The sequence below is a fragment of the Mya arenaria genome, chromosome 4 (assembly GCF_026914265.1).
Source record: "Mya arenaria isolate MELC-2E11 chromosome 4, ASM2691426v1".
NCBI classification, from domain to species: domain Eukaryota; kingdom Metazoa; phylum Mollusca; class Bivalvia; order Myida; family Myidae; genus Mya; species Mya arenaria.
The window spans coordinates 54179522-54204218 of record NC_069125.1 but is presented as its reverse complement, the minus strand read 5'-3'; the positions used below and the strand labels follow the sequence as shown (position 1 = coordinate 54204218).

At 37.0% G+C, this 24697-nt stretch overlaps 3 protein-coding genes across 4 annotated transcripts; 2 read left to right on the top strand and 1 right to left on the bottom strand.

The window, feature by feature from the left end:
• Positions 1–98: 98 nt before the first annotated feature.
• LOC128231416 (U3 small nucleolar RNA-associated protein 18 homolog) lies at positions 99–11503 on the top strand. Its single transcript, XM_052944229.1, has 13 exons — positions 99–433; positions 1362–1453; positions 2239–2334; positions 2481–2548; positions 2733–2860; positions 3161–3244; positions 4127–4295; positions 5198–5298; positions 5670–5760; positions 9412–9535; positions 9850–10024; positions 10629–10771; positions 11432–11503. Exons 1-13 carry the CDS (start codon positions 242–244, stop codon positions 11454–11456), a joined length of 1488 nt encoding a protein of 495 aa, XP_052800189.1. The 5' UTR covers positions 99–241; the 3' UTR covers positions 11457–11503.
• A 1434-nt stretch (positions 11504–12937) lies between these two features.
• Positions 12938–14648, top strand: LOC128231417 (uncharacterized). The gene has a single exon (XM_052944230.1). It carries the CDS (start codon positions 13030–13032, stop codon positions 14212–14214), a length of 1185 nt encoding a protein of 394 aa, XP_052800190.1. The 5' UTR covers positions 12938–13029; the 3' UTR covers positions 14215–14648.
• Positions 14649–16737: 2089 nt separating this feature from the next.
• Positions 16738–20116, bottom strand: LOC128231415 (uncharacterized). Of its 2 annotated transcripts, none has more exons than XM_052944228.1 (4): positions 19732–20116; positions 19190–19506; positions 18748–18853; positions 16738–18316 (listed from the first exon to the last, which is right to left on the bottom strand). In XM_052944228.1, exons 2-4 carry the CDS (start codon positions 19496–19498, stop codon positions 17046–17048), a joined length of 1686 nt encoding a protein of 561 aa, XP_052800188.1. In that variant the 5' UTR covers positions 19499–19506; positions 19732–20116; the 3' UTR covers positions 16738–17045. The 2 variants fall into 2 exon arrangements, with proteins under 2 accessions (XP_052800188.1, XP_052800187.1); XM_052944227.1 differs by having other exon boundaries at positions 16742–18316; positions 18748–18859; positions 19732–20114.
• Positions 20117–24697: the final 4581 nt, after the last annotated feature.

Here is a 24697-nt window from a genome sequence, read left to right as displayed (position 1 = left end):
TCTATTATATGAAATGCATAGTTTTATATTCAATTTGTTTCGATATAATACATTTTTAGCATTTTAATTTTCAATTATTTGTAAACCAACCGCGTTTATCCTGAACATTAATAAAATAGATGGTAAAATCAAAGTCTCACTTCAGGTAACGTAAAACATCCATGTCGAAATAAAAAACAATAAACACGTTTTTCATTGTAATCGGAGTTTTATAGGTTTTATAGACCTTATCTTCACAAACATGCTGCGTAACAGTTATTCCAGACAATGTCCTTCCGAACAGACAAGAAAAATTAAAAGAAGAATCAGAGATGAACGGACATCTGTTCCATTAGGAGGGAAGAAACTGAAAGAGGATACTGAGAAAGAACTTGAATCATTGGTTCTAGGCGGAGAGCACCAGATACTTGAAGAGTTAGACAAAACGGTACAGGTGAGTCAAAATCAAGTGCTTGTTGTTGTCATTATGGATAGATAAGATTAAAAAAAAATCAGCAGCATGCAGAATTTGATAGTGAAATTAGCAAACCGAAATCTTTGCAAAAGACTCCCTAGCCACAATAATGCGCGTTAAGGGAACTTTTTTAACATTAGGATATTCATTTTGTTCCTGAAACGCCACAAGTCAACTGATCCATACCAATGTTAAATAAATCCTTCAACTGTTACTCCACAATACCACTTCACTGTTAAATAAAACACAAAAGTTACACATTAATCATTTTAGCCAATACGTTTTACTTATTACACTCAAGTGTTTAATGAAACACAAATAATTAGTCCAATTCAGATTCACCTCTGTCAATAAAGCATCGCCATTTTGAAACCATCTAGCAGGTGCCCATTATCTTTCCGCTCAATATATACTGCTGGGATCTGTCATGCTAGGAAAACAACAAGTGGGATATATATGGACGCGAAGAGTCGCCAAATAAAAAATCGTCAAAGACTCTGAAGCGGCTGTTTATATGGACTAAGGACTCCCTAGCCCCCCTTACACACTTATGCACCAGTCAATTGTAACCAGGATCCCCCCAGATCAGGGGAATAGCGGTGACCTTGACTTTTGGTCCTGCCAAGCCCGGTTAAAATCTCCTGCTGAGAAGAACTGCTGGTAAAATCCCCGCAAATGTCCCCTCAACCCTAGGGACCCTAGGTAAGACACATTCCCCGCTATTTTGGGTGCAAAGATAAAACTATCGCATTCACCCAGCACTGCAGGAGGACCTTGAAGGTAAAAACACAGCCTGTAACAATTGACTGGTGCATTATCCATGTGTAGTTTGATTTTGAGAAAGGTGTAGCCAAAGGTTGTGACTCAAAATCACCTTACAACTGCACTGATATTTTTCTTCCTACAGAGAACAGAGTTATCAGTTTCTGCAACACAGAGGCAGGGAGTACTTGAAAAAAAGGCCCCAGCTTGGGAAGATGACGATGATGATCAGGGCAGGTGAGACCAAGAAATTCTGCTACAAAATATGAGACAAATAGGCGCAATTTTGGGCCGTCAGCCTTTTTTTTTTTATTGGGTATTTGAATTAAATGACATTTCAAGGAAGTAATACTGAACATTTCATGATGACATTGTGAAAGATACATGTTTTCAAGTGAGAACATGTTTTGCGCATTCGAATACTAGATACTTAAGCACCTGATGCCATTACGAAAGTACATTTTAGAGATGACATGCAGCATTAACATATCAATATTACATCTAGCCTATAAATTTAGTTGTTTTCTTAACACGGTATTTATATGGAACATTAATAAAGAAAACAATGATGATTAATTTTTGTATTTTTAATCCATTTAAACACAAACTATGAATGCAGTCAAAATAAGTTGGTATGAAATTCATGTTTGCTATGGTAACATGAGTAAACTTATGGTCATTTATAAATTGTTGAGAAAATGATGCGCCAATGATAATCCTTCAAAGGAAAGAAGATTAGATTGTTTGATAAACATCAAACAATTTATTATTTTTGACAAAATTTTACTATAAATGATCATTTCATTTGTAATAATTTTCATTTGTAATAATTATGTATGAAGGCCCAAAATCATGCGATGCTACTCATATCATCTTCTGTGGCTTCTGTAAGATGCATGCAATACAGGCACACAGTGAAAGAAAGCTGTTCCAAAATTTCATCTACAATTATGTTTTTATCATAGAAGTATTTGTTTCAAAACGATGTATTCATAATAAACATTTTCTTAATTATTTTTCAGTGTTTTGTTGACAGAAGATAGAAAGTTTGCAGGAATAAAAAGAGATGAAGAGTCAAAGATTACTAAGAAAGAATACAGTCATCGCTTGAAATCACAGTATGTATTGCTAATGAAATGTCTATTCTAATTTATTCTCATCATGTAAGATACCACCATGTCAAAATCATTATTCTTTCAATAAGTTAATCTAATTTTTTTAATGAGAAGGCAAAATTCTATTAACAAATACATTTCTGTTTCAGATTTGAAAAGCTTTCCAGCACCCCAAACTGGGCAAAACTTCCGTCAGAGAGAAAACCTCAGTCAGACAGTATAGTATCGTTCAATACAAACATATGTATCAAATATGAAATTCACATTATTTATGAAAAATGAACACTTAGTCCATTGCAAATTAGTATAAGTACCATTAAATCATATGGTTATAAGATCATTTGGTACCCTATCCCCATAACCAAACAATATGCTAGCAGTATTTTAACTCATTGATCCAGGTGAGGACAGCGATGTGGAGGAGCTGTTACAGAAGACCGGCACCTTTCTGGATGCCCCAACCTCCCTGCCGCGGGGCATCATACAGGTGAAACCATGCACTGACCTCAACAAGGAAAACTACATGAAGGTACGCAGTATGCCTGGCATACACTCCTGTGTACATGTGGTTCACACAATTTTGTTCTGTGTTTGAAAATATGATAAAAATGCATGTACATCTACCTTAAATAAAAGGTGTTCATGAGTTTCAAAATCAAGATGTGTTTATTAATGTTCACATTGTCAATGGTCTTATGTTTTATACCAGTAAAAAAACAAAACACATTTGATTGAATTGGCATATAAAGTTCGTTAATTTTTATTCATTTTTTCAAACAAACATTTTTCCCATGTGCATGAATTTTGATCTGCTTTTTAACAACTGCAGGGAGGTGTACAAGCTCTGGAATTTCATCCCTCAGCCCAGGTTGCTCTCACAGGAGGCTCCAACAACACACTCACATTGTTCCAGGTATGTTACTGTTAGAAATTCAGATTTTCAGGGACCTGTCTGAATATCTATATTCTTGGGTAAAATAAAGCAAAAAACTATGCACCCAACTTAAAACCGGTGATAAAAATTGATTTTATAATTCAAACTAAACAAAAGTGAATGAAATATAAAAATTAACCATGTACATAAATGAATAAACCTTATAATGTTTTAATTGCTCATTGTGATTTGTATGGTTAAATATATTTGATAAACGATAAAGTCTTTCATAAGAAGACAATAACTTCGGACAAAATTGGAAAAAATACTCTTTTTAATGTTCAAAACTGTTCACTGAGTATTTTTTTTATCAAAATTATAAGTGTCGCCCTAAAGCTGACTAGATTCAACATAGAGACATAAAGATTCTGGTATTGACTGAATTTATACAATAAAAAATAACTGAAGTTTTAAACTGTTCAAAAATAGATATTAGAACTTACATGTTGGTCAAAAACTACAGCTGAACATGTTTCCTTTCAAAGAAATCAGGCAATGCTTTCTAAAACTGCCTTAAGATTGTTTGTTCAAAAACAAATGTCACATTGAAACAGGATGAAACTGCTTTAATTTATAACTACACCTTCAGTTAAATAACAGTTAGACTTTGTCAGTACAGGAATGCTAGTACATGTCTTAACCCAATGCAGCAGTTACTTCCCTTTGTTGTATATACTGTAGTGACAATTGATTATGGAATTCAATTTTTTATATTAAGTTAAAAGCTCTCTATTTCCTTTGCGCAAAAACATTTAGTTAAATCAAGTCATCGGAAGGTAAATGTGGTTGATAATGTCTTCAATATTCAAGATAAACACTACTACTACTACTGGTATTTATTGAGACATAAATGTTTTAAAGGTTGATGGAAAGACGAACCCTAAGATTCAGAGCTTTTTCCTTGAGAACTATCCGATCACATGTGCCCATTTCTCCCGCGATGGAGAACAGGTGATCATCGGCTCAAACCACAAGGCCTTCAAATACCTGGACATGATTGCTGGCAAGGTCGTTAATGTGCCTTACAAAGGTAAGCAGAAACAGCCATTTTTCTTGGGCTACACGTAAAGAAATTCATTTTAGCTTGACTGTTAAAACAGCTGTATGCTGATATAAATCACTCTCTAGTTTTGTTTGGATAATAAAAATAATAAAATATCTATTTAAATTTTGAGTGGCCATGAGGCCCTTGTGGCACCTACATAATCTCACCTGATTGATGTTCAGTGTGACTGCTGAGGCCCTTCCATTATTTAACTTACATTCACCTGAAACTTATGATTCTTTACTTTTTTCAAGGCAATTTTGTTTAAATGAAATGTATGCATGGTAATATTCACTTAATAGAGCTACTGGTATTGATGATTACATCTGGCCCCTATAGCCCGAAAAAGCTTCAGTTAAATCTCAATCTCAGTCTCGACTCATTTTACCACATAGCATCAAAGTAATTAAAAAACACATACAGTACAGTATGATTTTACACCACTATTCTATCATATAAAATGTTGATTTATGCCATTGGTCAAGATTCCAAGGGAAAAATATTCTACAGCGAAAAATGTATTTTAGTACAATTTCTTGTTTTTTAACAATTACTTATATTTATTTAATTAAATTTAATTAATTTAATTATTTATATTTTTTGCTTTGGAATGAAGTTTCTTCTAAATATTGACTAATTCAATGAGAAATACATTTTCAAAAAGTTTAAAAATATGCAAGATTTAAAATCATACTATGCTTTAAATTGTGGTTTAAATACTTGAGTTAAGATTGAGATTTGACTTAAGTATTTTTGTGATATTGGAGCCTGGTCCAGTAGTGATGCTTGCATTCAGCATCAATAACTTTATTGAATTTTCAACATAAATGAAGGCATGTTGATGTTTGCCTGAAGCGACATTGATACTTTCTTATGTTATATTCAAGGTATGGAAGAAAAGAGTATGAACAAGTTTGTGTTATCTCCTGATGGCAAATACATTGTCTTCCTCGGGAAGTATGGCAGAATGCACTTCATCTCGTCCAAGGTACCTTTCTCTATATCCTCGGCATATTTGTGTACTTTATATATAATTGAGCCTCAATTCTGTCTTTCGGAAAGCACATAGCTATGCTTAAAGGGTTTGTCAAATTAATTTAGTTGTTATGTAAAGCATGGTTTTGAAAGCATATTTTAAAGTTGTATAAGATAGACAACATTTTCTATCAATATACATAAAGGTCAAGGTAGCTGTACAAAATCTAAGTGAACCATTAATAAATTGCATCTTAAATACCCTTATCACTGGTTAAAAATACTGTTGGTTAATTAATATGGACAGTTATATTATAGTTATTAAATGTCCATAGAAATCTGAATTAATTGAGTAATCGCACAAAATATGTATTTGATATTCAGTCGAAGGAGTGGCTGTTCACCTTGACGATGAATGGCAGTGTGCAGTCTGTGGCCTTTACAAGCGATGGCCAGCAGATGTATTCGCATGGAGGTATAATTAAGAGGCAAATAAACATCCTTCACGTACATGTAATTCCCATATTTTAATGATCAGACAAATAAACATCCTTCACGTACATGTATTTCCCATATTTTAATGATCAGACAAATAAACATCCTTCACGTACATGTAATTCCCATATTTTAATGATCAGACAAATAAACATCCTTCACGTACATGTATTTCCCATATTTTAATGATCAGGCAAATAAACATCCTTCACGTACATGTATTTCCCATATTTTAATGATCAGGCAAATAAACATCCTTCACGTACATGTATTTCCCATATTTTAATGATCAGACAAATAAACATCCTTCATGTACATGTATTTCCCATATTTTAATGATCAGACAAATAAACATCCTTCATGTACATGTAATTCCCATATTTTGATGATCAGACAAATAAACATCCTTCACATACATGTATTTCCCATATTTTAATGATCAGACAAATAAACATCCTTCACGTACATGTATTTCCCATATTTTAATGATCAGGCAAATAAACATCCTTCATGTACATGTATTTCCCATATTTTAATGAACAGGCAAATAAACAGCCTTAAAGAACATGTTTTTTTCTGTAGTGTACTGAAATTTACTGAATTACAGTATTTAAATTTTTTAGCTCGACTTTTCGAAGAATAGGTGGGCTATACTACTCGCCCCAGCGTCGGCGTCAGCGTCCGGTTAAAGTTTTAGGGCAAGTTGGGATTTTCACTTATAAGTCCAATACCTTTCATTCAATTGAGTTAATACTTCACACAGTTGTTCAGGGCCATCACATGATGAGGTTAGATAACTCCATATAATTCTTTACACAGATTATGGCCCCTGATTGACTATGAAACTCAGGTTAAAGTCTTAGGGCAGGTTGGGATATTTATAAATAACTTCTATACCCTTTGTTCAATTGACTTAATACTTCACACAGTTGTTCAGGACCACCACACAATGAGGTTACATAACTCCATATTATCCTTAATGCAAGTTATGGCCCCTGATTGTCTTAGGTTAAAGTTTTAGGGCAGGTTAAAAGTTTTAGGGCAAGTTGGGATTTTCACTTAAAACTCCAATACCTTTCATTCAATTGAGTAAATACTTCACACAGTTGTTCAGGGCCATCACATGATGAGGTTAGATAACTCCATATTATTCTATACACAGATTACGGCCCCTGATTGACTATGAAACTCAGGTTAAAGTTTTAGGGCAGGTTGGGATATTTATAAATAACTTCTATACCCTTTGTTCAATTGACTTAATACTTCACACAGTTGTTCACGACCATCACACAATGAGGTTACATAACTCAATATTATCCTTAATACAAGTTATGGCCCCTGATTGACTTAGGTAAAAGTTTTAGGGTAGGTTGGGATTTTCACTTAAAACTCCAATACCATTCATTCAATTGACTTAATACTTCACACAATTATTCAGAGCCATCACATAATGAGGTTAGATAACTCCATATTATCTCTTATACAAATTATGGCCCTTGATTGACTATTGGACTTAGGTTAAAGTTTTAGGGCAGGTTGGGATATTTATTAATAACTTCTATACCCTTCATTCAATTGACTTAATACTTCACACAATTGTTCAGGACCATCACCCAATGAGGTTACATAACTCCATATCCTTAATACAAGTTATGGCCCCTGATTGACTTAGGTTAAAGTTTTACGCAAGTAAAAGTTAAGGGCAAGTTGGGATTTTAATAAAAAAACTTCTATACCTTTCATTCAATGCACTTAATAAAATTCAAAATTATTTACGACCATCTTACAACAAGAAACATAACTCCATTTTAACCCTAAATAAAAATTATGTCCCTTGAATATCTATATATTTTTTTTTTTAAATTTCTTTTGACAGGCACATTTTTACATTCTTAACCAGTTTTTTACCAAGGGAAAACAAGGAGGGCTATACAATTTGGCCATTGATTTTTTTTTATTATTATTTTTTTTTTTTAATTTCTTTTGAAAGGCATATTTGTATATTCTTTACCACATTTTCATAATGGGAAATCAAGTTATTTGAATGACTTGCGTCATTTTTCGGCTGGTGGGAGGGCAGCATCAAAGTCACCTTATGTATTGAATAATTTTAGTTAGGTTTGACATAAATAGACCAAACTTGGTAATATTACATTGTTATTGTATTCACTTCTAAGTCAAAGCGGCGAAGTCGAGCATGCTGTCTTACGACGGCTCTTGTTAATAGAACAACTTGTAAAAAAAACACAAAAAAAATTTTTAATCTGTAGAAGGGGTATTTATGAATTAGGATTGTCTTATACATGTATATTACAAATGATGCAGTTTTTGGCAGGACTTTCTTGTTAGGCATAAACATCTAGGACTTTGGCTCATACATGAGACTTTTGATGGAATATTCATTTTAAGTATAGGATAATTGTGCTATGAATGGAAAAGAATGTTAAGAAAAAATACAATACGCAGCAGCTAGAGTTGTAACCAGATTAACCTGATCTGATTTGACTTTTGATTGAAGTCGGTTGGATTCCACTAAGTGATCCGCAGAGAAATGCAAAAGTTAATTTTAATATATTGTGTAAACAATAATGGCTTGCCTCATCTTCTTCATGTACAAATAATACAAACAATTGGATGAACGACCAACTATCCACTTCAAAATTATTTAACCTGACACTTGAGTATTCATTTAAAATCAACAATTACGTTTTCCATAGATTTATGGAACAGACTTGATCTTTATGCTGGTAACAGTAATACTCGAAACAATTTCAAGTAAGGTTTAAAAGATATATACAAAGGCTCAATTGGTCCGAAGTATTATTTTGCAGTCGACGAAATGTCTAGTATCAATCATGCAAGAATTAGAAACACTTGCAAGAATTAGAAACACTTGCAAGAATTAGAAACACTTGCAGTAATCTCAATGCAAACCTTCATATAAAATCCCTTGTTGTAATCCTGATTGTCGTTGTGGACAAGGAACATATGATCAAGAACGCTGTTTTTTTATATGTACTATATACCGTAATGAACACCTATTCTTTTTCAAACACCTCACTTATTTTATCCTTTAAGTAAAACCAAACTCTTATTTGTAATAGAATATAAAACAAATGATGAAAATATTTCGATATTTATATATACCGGTTAAAAATACAAAGCGCTTCTATTGATTATAAATTTCAACACTCCAAGGTCTGGGATGTATATATATATGTAAAAAAAATCAGTAGCAACTAGCAACTTATTCTCTCCGTTTTCCAATATATTCCAAATGTTTTAAATCTATACTATCTTATCTACATATGTTTAATCTTATATGATATTGACCTTACAATGACGACTGGGAAGGGCTGAAACTAATGTTTTTATAACTTGTAGCCAAACCTTTTAGTTGTGTTTGTGATTTGTTTGTAAGTATATGTGTAATTTGTATGTCTTTATGTTAACACAAGAGAACAATAAAATATAATTAATCGAATTGATGCAGTCAAGTCTAGTTTACTCTATTTTAATCTATGGCTATTTTGATCAGCAGTTTCATTAGTTAATGTTTGAAAATTCAGTTTGTTGAAAGATAAATCATGACAAAACAATGAAATAAACTTCTTGCTTGTTTTCCTATCAGATGATGGTCAGGTGTACGTGTGGGATGTTCGGACAAGGGAATGTATTCACAGGTTCATGGACGAGGGTTGTACGAGAGGCACGTGTATCGCTATCTCTCCAAACGACCAGTACCTCGCTTGCGGGTAAGTGCAGCAGTAAGAAAATTAGACATTTTCTATTTAATTCAAGTTAGAAATCTTACCATCTTAGTAAACTCACAGAGGATTTATATTGTGAGACTTATTTTTAAGATTGTTTGTTTACTAAAAAAAGATAGAGTTAAATATAAGTATTAGCCAATTTAAAAAAAATAAACAGTCAAATAACGGCATCAGTTTGTCTCTTTTTAGATATTTTGTTCGATTGAATTGATTTAGAATGTTGGTAGAAACAAACATACACATAACTATCAGAGTTTTCAGAACCTTGCTGAAGAACATATGTTTTGATTTTTCAGGTCCAATACTGGTGTTGTTAACCTGTACGAGCGTGAATCATGTCTGACTGGGTTTGAACCTCGCCCGGTAAAGGCAATTATGAACCTAACATCAAGTTGTGCAATCGCTAAATTCAACGCAACCTCAGAAATACTCGCAATTGTCTCCAGAGAGGAAGAAAAGGCAATTAAATTGGTATGTATTATTTCTGGTCAGCTTAATAAATTATATATAAGTATGTGGTAATAATTCTGTTACTCTGTTGTAAATTTTTGATATATGCCTTTAAAATAAAATTAAGACTTCAAGGTAGCTTTTCTTATCTGATAATACCTCTTTTAAAGTGACACTCTTATTCAAAATCAAAGCATAAACATGTATAACAAACATAAATTTTGACTGATAAAACTTGAAATACTTACTGAATAATGCATTTATGGAAAATAATAATTACTGATAACAAGATTTTAACCGTGAATTTAATAGTTGAAAACGCAAAAATATTAAATGATTGGTAAATGCTAAAAGATTTACGGTAATTAACTATAGTCTCATTAGGTAGAAATACTGTGTTTTATGCACATTTCTTTCAAATTGAACTCAGTATCCTTCATAAGAACAATTATTTTCGACATTTATTCATCCTTTTTGGAATATTAAAACAAAAGTATTAAATGTGGTAAATCTTGTTTGGGAGTAAGAGTGCATCTTTAAGCATATATAGTATAGGCTACCTATGATATAATCGAAATGACTTATTTGCTCATGTTGATACTGATGACTGAATGCTATTTGCCAGGTGCACACAGCTAGCCAAACAGTATTCTCCAACTTCCCAGACAACATGGACGTGCACATGAAGACCCCTACAGCCATCGATTTCTCCGTAAACAGTGGTTACCTCACCCTGGGAACAAACCGTGGGAAAGCCATGCTTTATAGGTACTATGGCTTGTACTGGTGTTATAATTCTACTGTAGCAACTATTTGTAGTTATTATGGACATTGTCCTAGTCATAGGGTCAAAGGTCAAGGTCACAGTGACCTTGAATGGTAAAAGGTTGTCCGAGTTATCACTCGACAATGCCTGCACCCATGGCCCTTAAACTTGACTTGGAGTTGCAACTGACCTGTAGATGACCCCTTATGATTTTAGGGGTCATCGGATCAAAGGTCAAGGTCACAGTGACCTTGAATGAATTTTTTTTTTGTCTGTGTGATAACTTGACAATGCCTGCACCCATGGCCCTCAAACTTGACATGTAGGTTTTTGGTGACCAGCTGATGACTCTGTGGATTTTGAGTTCAAAAAGTCAAAGGTTATGGCCATAACACACTCTATCCTCACACTTGAATGGTCATAATCTTATAACTGCCTTAACGGCATCCAATGTCAGTGACAAATCAGCTGTTATTTCGGTCCATGCATATTTCATTAATTTGTCCTTATAAGCCTGACAACATGGCGCTCAGGGAGGGCATAATGTTTGACATACATCTCTTGTTTTCAATCGCTTTAATACATAGTTACATTGGTGAATACTAACTTCGTATGGCAGAAGGATTAATCAAACTAAATTGATTTTGTTTTCTTTTTTTCAGACTGAAGCATTACGGGAACTATTGAATTGATAATTTTATTTTGTTATTAAAATAAAAAGTTCTGAATATTGCTTTAATAGATTTGTTTTTTATATTAAGTTAAATACCACATTTTTTTTAATTTGTGCAGATACAGTTTGACTTTTTATTACCGAAATATAATTATCATGTTTTTCTACATGTATGTATTATATCTAATCTGATATTAGAGTTAGTCCAGCTCTGGTTTAAAAATACATGGATATAGGTTATTATGTTAAACTTATACCATATTTGGATCTGTACCATAATTATCTCTAACTATAAATAGAATGGACCAGGGATGTTAGTCTGTCTGCAGTAGTCTCCCTTTTAAGGAAAACCGATGCTGTATGTTTTTGAAAATCAATTGTAGTCCGGCAAAAATAGACAGCATGTCTGATTTTTACGCCTTAATAATGTAGAAACTACTTCCAAAATATATCAGATCTTTCTAGGCGAATGTTTGTTTTATATAAATGATCATTAGAATTAATGTTTATAAATATTCACACATTATCTTTGTATGTAAATTAAGACAATCTCTTGAGTTAAAGTAAACTGGTGGTATATAATGTGCGACGTTCCCAGGATGATTACGGACGGAAAGACGGGGCAAGACGGACGCCCCGCTTTCTACCTTTTTGAAGTCCTATCTTAATGTTCCAAGATAGGATAAACATGATGTATATGTATAGAGCCATTAACGGGCACCCGACATACTGAGACAATGAAAGTGAAAATTGAGGCTTGATTCCTGAACACCATTAAAGAATAATGACTTGAATACACGTGTCGGTACATTTCAACGCCAGAGCCAACTATTTAATATTCTTTCTAGTTGACGTACCCTACATAACACGCCCCTTGCTGTCTAATTAATTTGATTATGGGTAAAATCTGCATATAAACCTCTTGAATATTTTTTTTCTGATTTGACAATAGCTGGGACATGTACAGGTGCGTTATGACATTACCTTGTACATCTATGTCAACAAAATGTTATCATTGAACAAAACACCCTTAAACGGACTAAGGAAACGAATATCCTTATCTGGACGAAGACTCATACACTACTGACCCTAATGCGAATAATATAACCAACACTTTAAATAACAGCTTTTCTTTGGGGCTTTTAGCTGATTTGAACTGTTTGGGGTTCTATTTTACCAAACCTCCGGTTAGGTTCTTTATCCAGATTACGGCCTTAAATTAATAAAGGGTTAGTGCCGTGCTATCCACAATAGTTTGCTTGTTTCGTCGTCAGAAATATATTGAAGTTGAACATAACATATACTAATGATGTCCATGTCAAATTAAGCCCAGTATCGTTGGTTTCTGTTTTAGAAGTATAAGCAATACCAATAAGGGTGTATTAGCAAGCCCTCGCAGTTTGTGCAGACATGACAGCTGTTACATGGCCGTCCATTGATCGCCATTCATCCTTCCTTCCATTCATTATCACCATTTACACGTAGTCATGTAAAACATGTAAGGAATATCCCTGCAGTAGGCGAAAGTACATTTGGGAATAAAGTTATAGGAATAGAACTGTTAGAAAAAAAATATTGGACATAAGCATGATGCATATTACGGTACAATGGATTTACTTAATAATTGCGTTAATGGCAGGCACATTCGCCTTCGTTCCTGATGTCACGGAGGATGGTTTTCCGTCAATTATCAAAGACAAGAAATGCATGATTTTCTATGTGGTCAAAGATAATTGTCCAATGTGCAAACTGCTGTACTTAAGTTTTTTAACAGTTGCACAGACCTTTAGATATGATAAAGAAATACTATTCGGACGTGTTTCGGACCCCGCTCTTGTAGCAGCCTTCGGATTGAACGCGTTTCCTGGAATCGTATTCTACGAGTACGGGAGTGCGGTACCCAAGATATATTTGGATGATATAACATCAAGTGCGGTGTCCAGAGTGGTGTCAGATGCTATGAAACGAGATTCCAGGAAACTCGATAAGCAGTTTGCTTTAGAACTGACCAGCGATATATTTGATGAAGTTATCACCACTAGCGGTCAGCACAAACTAGTGATGTTGCATGAAGCTGGCGACGAGGACGACATTGCTGCGTACGAAGAGCTGGCTGAAACCTTTGAGAACGAACATGAAGTAGTTATTGCTAGAATAAATGTTGACTTTGAAAATTATTTAAGGAAAAGTTTTGGCGCTGTTGTTTATCCCTCGTTTTACTGGTATCCAAAAGGAAGCGAGAGAAGGATGAGGTACGGAGGGGAGCTTAACGTGGGTCAGATGATATCCTTCGTGAACAAAGAAGCAGGAATGTTCCGGACAAAAGGAGGAAGGCTGAACCCTTACGCGGGGCTTATCAAGCAGTTCGACGAAGTTTTAAGTAAGCATGCCCGAGATATGTACGAAATAAAGAACTTTGACACAATAAAGGACGAACTTCGCAAGGCTCAATTTCAATTGCCTAAAGATACTGACGAAGAGATTGCTGATTTCTACTTTGAGATTCTCAACGGAATGGAGGAAGACAAAACTATCGAATCGCTGGATGAAACAAGGAACCGGCTATATCGCCGAATGAATGATGTGGGTCCGTTAGGGTTTGATATGTTGATTAAAAAGCGGAATGTTGTTCAAAAGATTATCGACATAATTGGTCATCACTTGCTAGAACAATTGTCCGATGGTGACTTTGGTGAGATGGGCGTAGGCAATTTGAATGAAGAATACGACGAGTATTTAAAGCACAGCATAGAATTTCACGAAGAATTATGATTTCGGACTTTTATTGAAACATTATTTTTTTTATTTCGTGTTATTGTGAGTATGTGCTTAGGTTCGATAGTTTATTTAAGTCTAATCAATAAAACATCTATACATTCCATAATGAAATAACACTACAATGTATTGCTACTTAAAGTATATATATACATGTTGTATACAACATTTGCCGAAAAGTTTAAGTGACGTTTTTGAAGGTGTAATTATTTAAGGCTGAGATTGACAAAATTCTGTTCAAATGGGTATCTGCCCGTTGTTGTTTAATTGGTGTTTGTTAACAAAAACATATAAAATAACTCAATTAGAACGTTTATAAATAAAAACAACAACAAATGTTGCCAACGTAAAATATGTGCACTATGAGTGAGTCTAGCTGCAGTATGGATGAATGGAGTTCTTGTAAATTTAGGAAGTAAAATATCGATGTATTTTGTGTTTGTTCAGTTCTTTTCCCCTTCAAAACACAGATCATTTCCTTCAGTGCTTGTAACTAGCTGATTAAAGAAACTGTGCATACAGACATGTACCGGCTATTAAATACTTCTACCATAGCATTTTTTTCAAAACTAATTTTTGCCGTGTTTTGATAAAATTCCTCCATGGCCTATCTGGATAAAAGTTTTTCATTGATTTATCAGAAAAGCAAGGTAACCTTTATAAAGCAGACACCCAAAATCAGCTTTAATGAACGACAGAAGCGAGACATTGCAAACACTCTAAGCTTCCTTAAAAAATATACGTACCATTAGGCGTTTGTCTTGTGACGGAATTGTTTATATATATATATATTCAAGGTATTTGATTGATCTTATGTTTCTATTATCTCGCTTGTATAACGTATTCAAAGATCGAACGATTTGGTATTATTGCAGATTCATTTCGTATTCTACATGTTGTTTTTTTAATTCGACTATCGAAGAATAAGGAGGTTTTACTACTCGCCCCCGCGTCGGCGCCAGGTAATCGATTTAGGGCATGTTTGTATTTTCATTTTTAACTCCAATACCCTTTATTCAATTAACTTAATACTTCACACAGTTGTTCAGGACCATCACACATTTTGGTTGCATTTTTGATCACAATTCTATCAAAACAAATGCATGTTTAAAAAGCCAAATAATATATCTTCCTTAATTATATGTGTGTACTCTTTTGACAAACATAGTCTGAAGTGCATGCATACAAGTATACTTATTTTCTTTATTTCTATTTCAGAAAAAAATACTACGTGTCTGATTAAAAAGGTTCAGTGTATGATCATGCGTTTAGTTTCAGTCAATTTGAATTCCGCTAATATATCATATAGCGGATGCATGTCAGTAATAGTTCAAGTATATGCAACTCAGAAACGTCTTCATTTTTTTTTTTTTTTTTAGCTCGACTATTAGAGAAAAAAATAGGCTTTACTGCCAACCCCTGCGTCAGCGTCCGGTTAAGATTGAGGGAAAGTTGGCAGTTTCACTTATAACTCCAATACCCTTTATTCAATTCACTTCCTTTCATTCACACAGCTGTTCAAGACCATCACACAGTTAGGTTACATAACACATTTCATCCTAAATACAAAACATGGCCCCTGATTGACTTTGGAACTTAGGTTAAAGATAACGCTCACATTTGTGTCCGGTTTAAGTTTTAGCGCAAAGTGGGATTTTCACTAATTCTTCTATACCCTTCATTTAATATTTCACACAGTTATTTACGGCCATCACACCAATAGGTAACATAACTCCATATATACCTTAAATACAAATTATGGTCCTTGGTTGACCTTTTTTACCTTTTTATTGCTTTTGACAAGCACATTAAATTTCACTAAGTGTAACCGGGTTATTAAAATGGCGTTCGTCGCTGTTCGGGCGGGAGGGCAGTGGCAAACCCCTGTTGTATAGAATTTTTTTTTTTTGTTTTGGCCAAACTTTGAATATAGGAAGAGTTTATGGGACCTTTCATTGGATTGTGTTTTGGCCCCCTAGGGTCAAGATCAGTATTACTTAAAATAGAAAAACGGCTAGTTCTGAAAAACTTTAGTTAGGGTTCACATATTGTGATAAAACTTGGTATAATGGAAGAGTTTATGGAGACTTTCAGGGCATTATGTTTGGGGCCACTAGGGCGAAGAACATTGTTACTAAAAATAACCGTTTGGTACTGAATAACTTGAGTTAGGATGGACATGTTGTGACCAAACTTGGTATGATGGAAGAGTTTTGGGAGGACTTCCATGGGACTGCATTTCGGGCCTCCTCTAGGGTCAAGTTCAAGGTCACTTTTACTTAAAATAGTAAAAGAACTAGAGTTGAAACTGAATCTCTCAACGAAGGCTGAAGTTCTTCTGTCAATCATTGAAAACCTGGTTTCCTCGCATTGTGGCGTTTGTTGTTTACGTTTTAAATTCGACATTTTTTTATTGCTTTGGCATATAACATCATTATTGTATATTCATTTCTAAGAAAAGGCTGCGAATAGTCGTGCGCGCTGCCCTACGACAGTTCCTGTTTTCCCGCTTGTTTATTTTTTACTAAGCATGCGTAGAAATACAGTTATAAGGATTAACCTTCTTCTTTATTTATCTTATTTACAAGTTTTCATACAAAAACACATAAGCATTGATAAAATTTGTTTTGACATAAAACATCACAAAACTGAAAACGTATAATGTTGCAGCCTAACACTTCACAAAGCACCAGCTAGATCATTAATAATTTTCAAGACAAATATTTATATGGGTGAATAATAATGTTTTATCACAATACGGCTATTTTATCCCATGCAGACTGAAACCAGTCAATAAATTATGTACAATCAAATATCATCTTGTTTTGTTACGAATCTTGGCTGTCTGGAAACATTTCGTTGATAAGAAATTCCTGCTTTGTTTTCTGAAGAAGAGGCCCAAGCTGCGATTTCCTAGCCTTCCTTTTCCACAAAAGCTCAAGGGTTTTCTTGTTGGCATCGCAGGAATTCAGCTGGCGAATTTCATTCATTTCATGGAGATCGATAATACCTTCTTGGAAAAGATGGTCACACAGACTCTTGGCTTCTAGGTCGGCCACCAAGGACGTGTAGTTTACACGGATGTTAATAAATCCATCGCCAGGCGCCAGAGTTGCCCTGCCCTGCGTTGTTTCTCGGATCAGTGGTAGGCTACTTTCAAGAACAGCGAGTCGGGCCTCCAGACTTCCAACCGGTGGACCTGTAAACAGTTGCTCCATGCTATCCACTAGTCGTCTAAAGTCTTTTTCAATATTCTCCAGGCGATTTTCTAGACTTTGAAAACTTGTGCGCGAAGAATTCTCGTCTGAACAATTATTATCTTGGGTTGCTCCGACTTTTACACAGGTTTGTTGCACACTTGGTGTTCTGGTTTTTAAACAGGTTTGTTGCATACTTGATGCGCTTGGAGAAATATTCAGACTTGACATGATGGTTTGTTCAAACTGTTCTAGCCGCCTTATTCTCATTAACGGTGTGTAGTTGCTCTCCGGTCCACAATTTATGGTCTCGTACGGTGAATCACAAACATGCTCCATTGTGTTCTCGCCCCATTCATTTCTTGGCTCTGCAACAACACCATCACAAACATCACGCCCAGCCATTCGTTTGTTCTTCTTATGTAATATGACCGTTACCCTATACAGGTCTAGAATAAGCCATATTCCGCTAGTTGCCTTACTGGTCAATTTTTGTTCCGCTTGATTGCCGCGTCCAAATGTGTACCGTACCGTTGTCTCATTAACCAGAGATACATTAATGCACCCATAACAGTCTTCCTTTTCTAGACATTCGATTGTAGTAACAGGAAGGTTACCAGTGTTGGCAACCGCTGTGTCAATGTAATGGGTGTGTTGTCTAAGGAGGCTCTCGGGGTCATCCCCGTGAACCAACAGCGACACCTCGTATCGGCTAGGGTCTTTGTCTCCGTCTTTCACCGGCTCGCAAACAAATTCGAGTTGCTCCCCTATAAGGATTGGGGACGAGCTATAACATACAGAAGCCGGGTTCTTTTTGACCGTCATAGCTTTCTGTTTATTGTCTTCCAGTCTGACATTTGTTCCGTGGTTTGAGGACAGGCGTGTGCATGTATTGTCCGGATCTAAAATGAAAAAGAACACATTTAAACGCGGAAAATGTAAGGCAACAGGGCCGTTAGCTTGTCATTTATTCGACGACATCTTAGTTTAAACTTACATATTTAACAACGATTGTGAAACAAGTTATTACATTATATTCATTACACTCGTTGGCACGAAGTAACGCGAGAGTGTGGTCTTGTGATGTGAGGGAAACCGGAGTACACGGAGGAAAACCCACTTGTCCGGCTTGGTGACGACAAACCAAAGTCACATGCGCCCAGGCCGGGAATCGAATCTGAGTCGCCTAGGTGAGGGCGAGAGAGCTAACCACTGCGCCAACCGGACCACCAAATCTTACACATCTGATTTTCTATGTAAATAATAACTTCAGACACATCGTTGTTCACTGGGTATATATCTAGACATATTTATTATTTTAGGCACAACTTACAGAAAATGCTGACCACCATATCTCCAAACTTCAGATTAACCGTCAGCCAAATTTTGCCCTTTGTGTCCTTGATGAATGTGTCACCACTGGACTTTTTAGATATGACCTGAAACTAAATTCTAAAAATGAAATTGATTCCGGAACAAACTTCAGTTAATACCCAGTCTATCTATATGCATTCCAGTACAAAGCAGAGTTCATGAGTTGTGTGTCCCATAAATATAAATATTCTATTAGCAATGACGATGATTTAAAATAAACATGAGATCGTAAAGATAATACCTGTGTATCGTCAAACAGCAAACAGTACGAAATGCAAAAACTGGATACATTATTAATTGAACCCCAGAAGAACGTTGGGTTACTGTTTAGGCGATTGAATCATGCCAGAAACACACACATACACACGCAAACACATACTAAGGCGTTCAATACAACTAACCTGTTTCCCATTGCGGTCAAGTGTGACCAGTATCCTACAGGCCCGCTTGTGAATTTTAACCTCGTTTAACTGAGCGAAAGTGGACGACCTCCCGTTGGTGCTGCTTTGGGGATCGCGCTCAACAAAACCTATATCGTAGTGTCCGCTGCCCTCTACCTGGACCGTGAAGGTCTGTCCCGCCTGAAGGGGTCGCTCACAATGGACCCATCCCCCAGAGAGGCGGGGCTCCCATTTGGCTGTCTTCCGGTCGCTGCTGAGGCGGACATTCTGGCCACAGACGCTACTAAAACACAGTCCTTCAGCCGACATTTTAGCTTCTTGAAAAGGAAAGTAAACCAGGAAGTGGATAAGGGTAAAATTTCAAGGGGGTAATTTATATGAATCATTTAAACAAACATGAACTATTTTGTATCCGCGTTAACATAAGAATAGATCTACAAAGTGCATTCTATCAAAACTGACGACTAGCAGAGGATGTGAATATAATTATAATAAATCAGGTTATAGTTTTTCCTAAACCGGATATAGATAATTATACTTACAACGAAAGAGTTAGATATATGAACGCTGATACAAATTGAAAAAAAACACTATGATTTCTTGAAAAGCTATTTTCTAAAATTATGCTGTCCTCAAATTATAGTTGTTGCTCCATGTCATTTCCCTATATTTCCACACCATGATAGTCCAGTTAAATAGTTCGTTTAAGATTCAGTACTATATTTTGAAATTAAATCACAATTAAAGTAACCCTGGTATCCATATATTTTTCAATTCCATTTCACCTGACTTAACGTGCATACGGAGACAGATTATATTTCAAGTGTAATGTAATCTCAGGTGTGTTGAAAACACGCCGATTCATTCACCATTCCTCTGTTTCACGGTATTGGTAGTAGTAAAATTCGAGTGAAAAATAACACCCCCAACCACCGCCATAGCCGGGGTGCAAAATGCCATGGTCCAGCACTTCCGCCGGTTGGGTGCAAAATACCACCGTCAACCACCGCCACTGGTGGGATTGCAAAATGTCATGACCCAGGACCTCCACCGGTTGGGCGCAAAATACCTCCGCCAACCGCGCCGCCAGCGGTGGGATGTGCAAAATACGATCATAAGACAAAACCACGATGGGCCTAAGCAATAATGGCGAGACCTTCCCCAACGCCCAGTTCTATAACGTGGTCGCGTCGCTGAGATAACCATAACCCTGACCCTTAACCAAAGACTTGGCGCTATTTTTAACACGTGTAAAGGGAGATCACTATGTAATCCGATTGTGTTCAACACTCGCAAGAGTCGTTTATCTTTATTCAACAAACACATATTCGTAAGGTTTACATTCTCGTTCGCTAGAGTGCATGGGGTGATGATGACATGCGGCGAACATGGTCGTACACTAGAGTGCAATGGGGTGATGATGACACGCGGCGAACATGGTCGTACACTAGAGTGCAATGGGGTGATGATGACACGCGGCGAACATGGTCGTACACTAGAGTGCAATGGGGTGATGATGACACGCGGCGAACATGGTCGTACACTAGAGTGCAATGGGGTGATGATGACACGCGGCGAACATGGTCGTACACTAGAGTGCAATGGGGTGATGATGACACGCGGCGAACATGGTCGTACACTAGAGTGCAATGGGGTGATGATGACACGCGGCGAACATGGTCGTACACTAGAGTGCAATGGGGTGATGATGACACGCGGCGAACATGGTCGTACACTAGAGAGCAATGGGGTGATGATGACACGCGGCGAACATGGTCGTACACTAGAGTGCAATGGGGTGATGATGACACGCGGCGAACATGGTCGTACACTAGAGTGCAATGGGGTGATGATGACACGCGGCGAACATGGTCGTACACTAGAGTGCAATGGGGTGATGATGACACGCGGCGAACATGGTCGTACACTAGAGTGCAATGGGGTGATGATGACACGCGGCGAACATGGTCGTACACTAGAGTACAATGGGGTGATGATGACACGCGGCGAACATGGTCGTACACTAGAGTGCATGGGGTGATGATGACACGCGGCGAACATGGTCGTACACTAGAGTGCATGGGGTGATGATGACACGCGGCGAACATGGTCGTACACTAGAGTACAATGGGGTGATGATGACACGCGGCGACCATGGTCGTACACTAGAGTACAATGGGGTGATGATGACACGCGGCGACCATGGTCGTACACTAGAGTACAATGGGGTGATGATGACACGCGGCGACCATGGTCGTACACTAGAGTACAATGGGGTGATGATGACACGCGGCGAACATGGTCGTACACTAGAGTGCAATGGGGTGATGATGACACGCGGCGACCATGGTCGTACACTAGAGTACAATGGGGTGATGATGACACGCGGCGACCATGGTCGTACACTAGAGTACAATGGGGTGATGATGACACGCGGCGACCATGGTCGTACACTAGAGTACAATGGGGTGATGATGACACGCGGCGACCATGGTCGTACACTAGAGTACAATGGGGTGATGATGACACGCGGCGACCATGGTCGTACACTAGAGTACAATGGGGTGATGATGACACGCGGCGACCATGGTCGTACACTAGAGTACAATGGGGTGATGATGACACGCGGCGACCATGGTCGTACACTAGAGTACAATGGGGTGATGATGACACGCGGCGACCATGGTCGTACACTAGAGTACATGGGGTGATGATGACACGCGGCGAACATGGTCGTTCCCTAGAGTACAATGGGGTGATGATGACACGCGGCGACCATGGTCGTACACTAGAGTACAATGGGGTGATGATGACACGCGGCGACCATGGTCGTACACTAGAGTACAATGGGGTGATGATGACACGCGGCGACCATGGTCGTACACTAGAGTACAATGGGGTGATGATGACATGCGGCGAACATGGGAGTTGATGATGGCACGCGGCGGACATGGTCGTACACTAGAGTACATGGGGTGATGATGACACGCGGCGACCATGGTCGTACACTAGAGTACATGGGGTGATGATGACACGCGGCGAACATGGTCGTACACTAGAGTGCATGTGGTGATGATGACACGCGGCGAACATGGTCGTACACTAGAGTGCATGTGGTGATGATGACACGCGGCGAACATGGTCGTACACTAGAGTGCATGGGGTGATGATGACACGCGGCGAACATGGTCGTACACTAGTGTACATGGGGTGATGATGTTTAAAATATCCTACACGCGTCTATTTTAATTCAAATGTTGTTGTTCATTTCCGTTGTAAGACATGAAATACCGAAAACAGAATGTTCTGATGCGCAGAACTTTTATGTCGCAACATATTACCGCGTCTTCCGAAACTTTAAAAGAAATCACACTGATACCAATGGTAGGAACGTACGTCACGCACAAATGCTGAAATGAAAACGTCAACAAACCAGGTATTTTTCATTTTGTACACCGGTATTTCTCGACAACGTTCCATAAAAACCAATTGCGCAACGAACAACTCTATATTTATTGTATGCATTGTGATGGTTTTTGAAAGTACTTCTTCGTATAGGCCTGAAAATGGAGTAAGTATTTTTTTCTAGATCGGGCTCCCTGCGGACGTTAGTATATTTCTTTAGTTGAAGTCAACTAAAACGATATTTTTTATGTATTTGAGGCTTTAATTCCCTTTGAATCTTGTGAAATGGTTGTTGGACTATTAACGCTCAAGATCTGTATAGAACAGTCCGATTGAATAAAATGATTCAACGCCGCGGTAGAGTCCCCGGCGGACGTCTTTCTATATATTTATCATAGCATAGTATGGGTGCCATTAAGGATGGAAGTGAGGATATATGTTTAACATTTCCATGATTTCTGGGAAGACGAAACAAATATCTTAAGACCAATTCTATTTTACTGACAGTTCCTTCTTCTATATATTATATCATAATCAGACTTAATTTTATAAACTGAAAATGGTTTCCTCTTTTAGCTAGTGAAATACAAACTGACATGTAAAGTAAACCGCAATTCATCACAAAAAAGAAGAAATATCCCCACTTCCATCCTTAACGCCATATTAGTAGTGGTTCTTTCAGAAATGAACCATTACCATGCATACAATCAATATAGAGTTGTTCGTTGCGCTATTGGTTTTTATGGAACTTTGTTGGGAAATAGTGTAAAAAAACGAAAAAATACCTGTTTTTTTTGCTGTTTTCATAAACCGCGTGGAATCCATTCAGCAAATAGAGGATATGACAGAGAAAGTATTTCGGTGAAAAGTTGAAAAGTTCGTCCAAGTGATACAACGATGAGTATGCCAATTAATAATTTGTGTAAAAGCTATACACACTGTTATGGTTATTTTGTGTTTGTCGATGTTGATGTATACATACTTGTGTTATATATTTCTCAGTTACGATGCATTTTTTTTATTTGTTTAGAATTTTTTCTTTGTCATCTATGTTTTAAGGTGAAAGTTTTAACGCGGAGGTGGAATATTTCTTGAAACTTGGCCCCATATGCAAAGATCAGAGTCTGCTTCCCGTATGCCTTTTTTGTCGAGCCCATGTGCGGTGAGCGAGACACAGCTGTCACGATGGTGGTTCTGTGTATGTGCAAGTCCGTGCGTACATGCGTCAGTGCGTCTGTCCGTCTGGGCTGAACCTTGTCCGGGCTATATCTTGACCATTACTCATATGAGTTTCAAGTATTGCAATGAAGGTTCACATTTATGAGGTGACTTGTCACACACAAGACCCATGTCTGTATCGAAAAGGTCACGCTTAGAGGTCAAAGGCTGAAATATGTCTGTGCCAAAGGCTCTTTCGATGGTCTCTACATGTCGGCTGTTTAGGTCTAGTTAAACTTTTACATTATATTTCCTAGTGTTTCACCACCAACTTAACAACCTTGTTAAATTCGTGTTAAATTTACTACTGTTTGCAAATGAAATTGACATTTTAATTTTTTGTTGCATTGAAATATCACAGCGTTTTCTCCGACAAAATACTAGTACACCAAGTGAATTTCGAAAACAATTCAACATCTATTGCCTGTCAATCGCTTTCACACATCAAGAAAGCCACTGGCGTAGCTTAAGGTAGGCACTATATAGGCCCGGGCCAGAAAATGATTTTGAAGTTGGTGTTTGAAAAAAATAAAAAAATGAAGGATTTAAACTGAAGTGGTTATGGGTATATGTTGCAGAAAGAATATTAGCCAGTCGCTCTTTTATGAGTATTTTTTATGTTGCTAATTATTCTAATATATAGAGAAAAGGGAATTTAGGTAAATCCTGCATTAAAGAAAATAAGCATACCGCCGAATCGCTCTAGCAAGCCGACTTTAACACCGATTCTGGCATTGCCACGCCCCTGAAAGCCGACTACCACCGTCAGCGATTGGGCGTATCTTTTACGTATCTGAAATTGTACATATCAACACCGAACTTGCTACTTATGGGTGGGCTCATACAATGAGTACATGTATTATTTTCAAACTTTAATTTACCAAG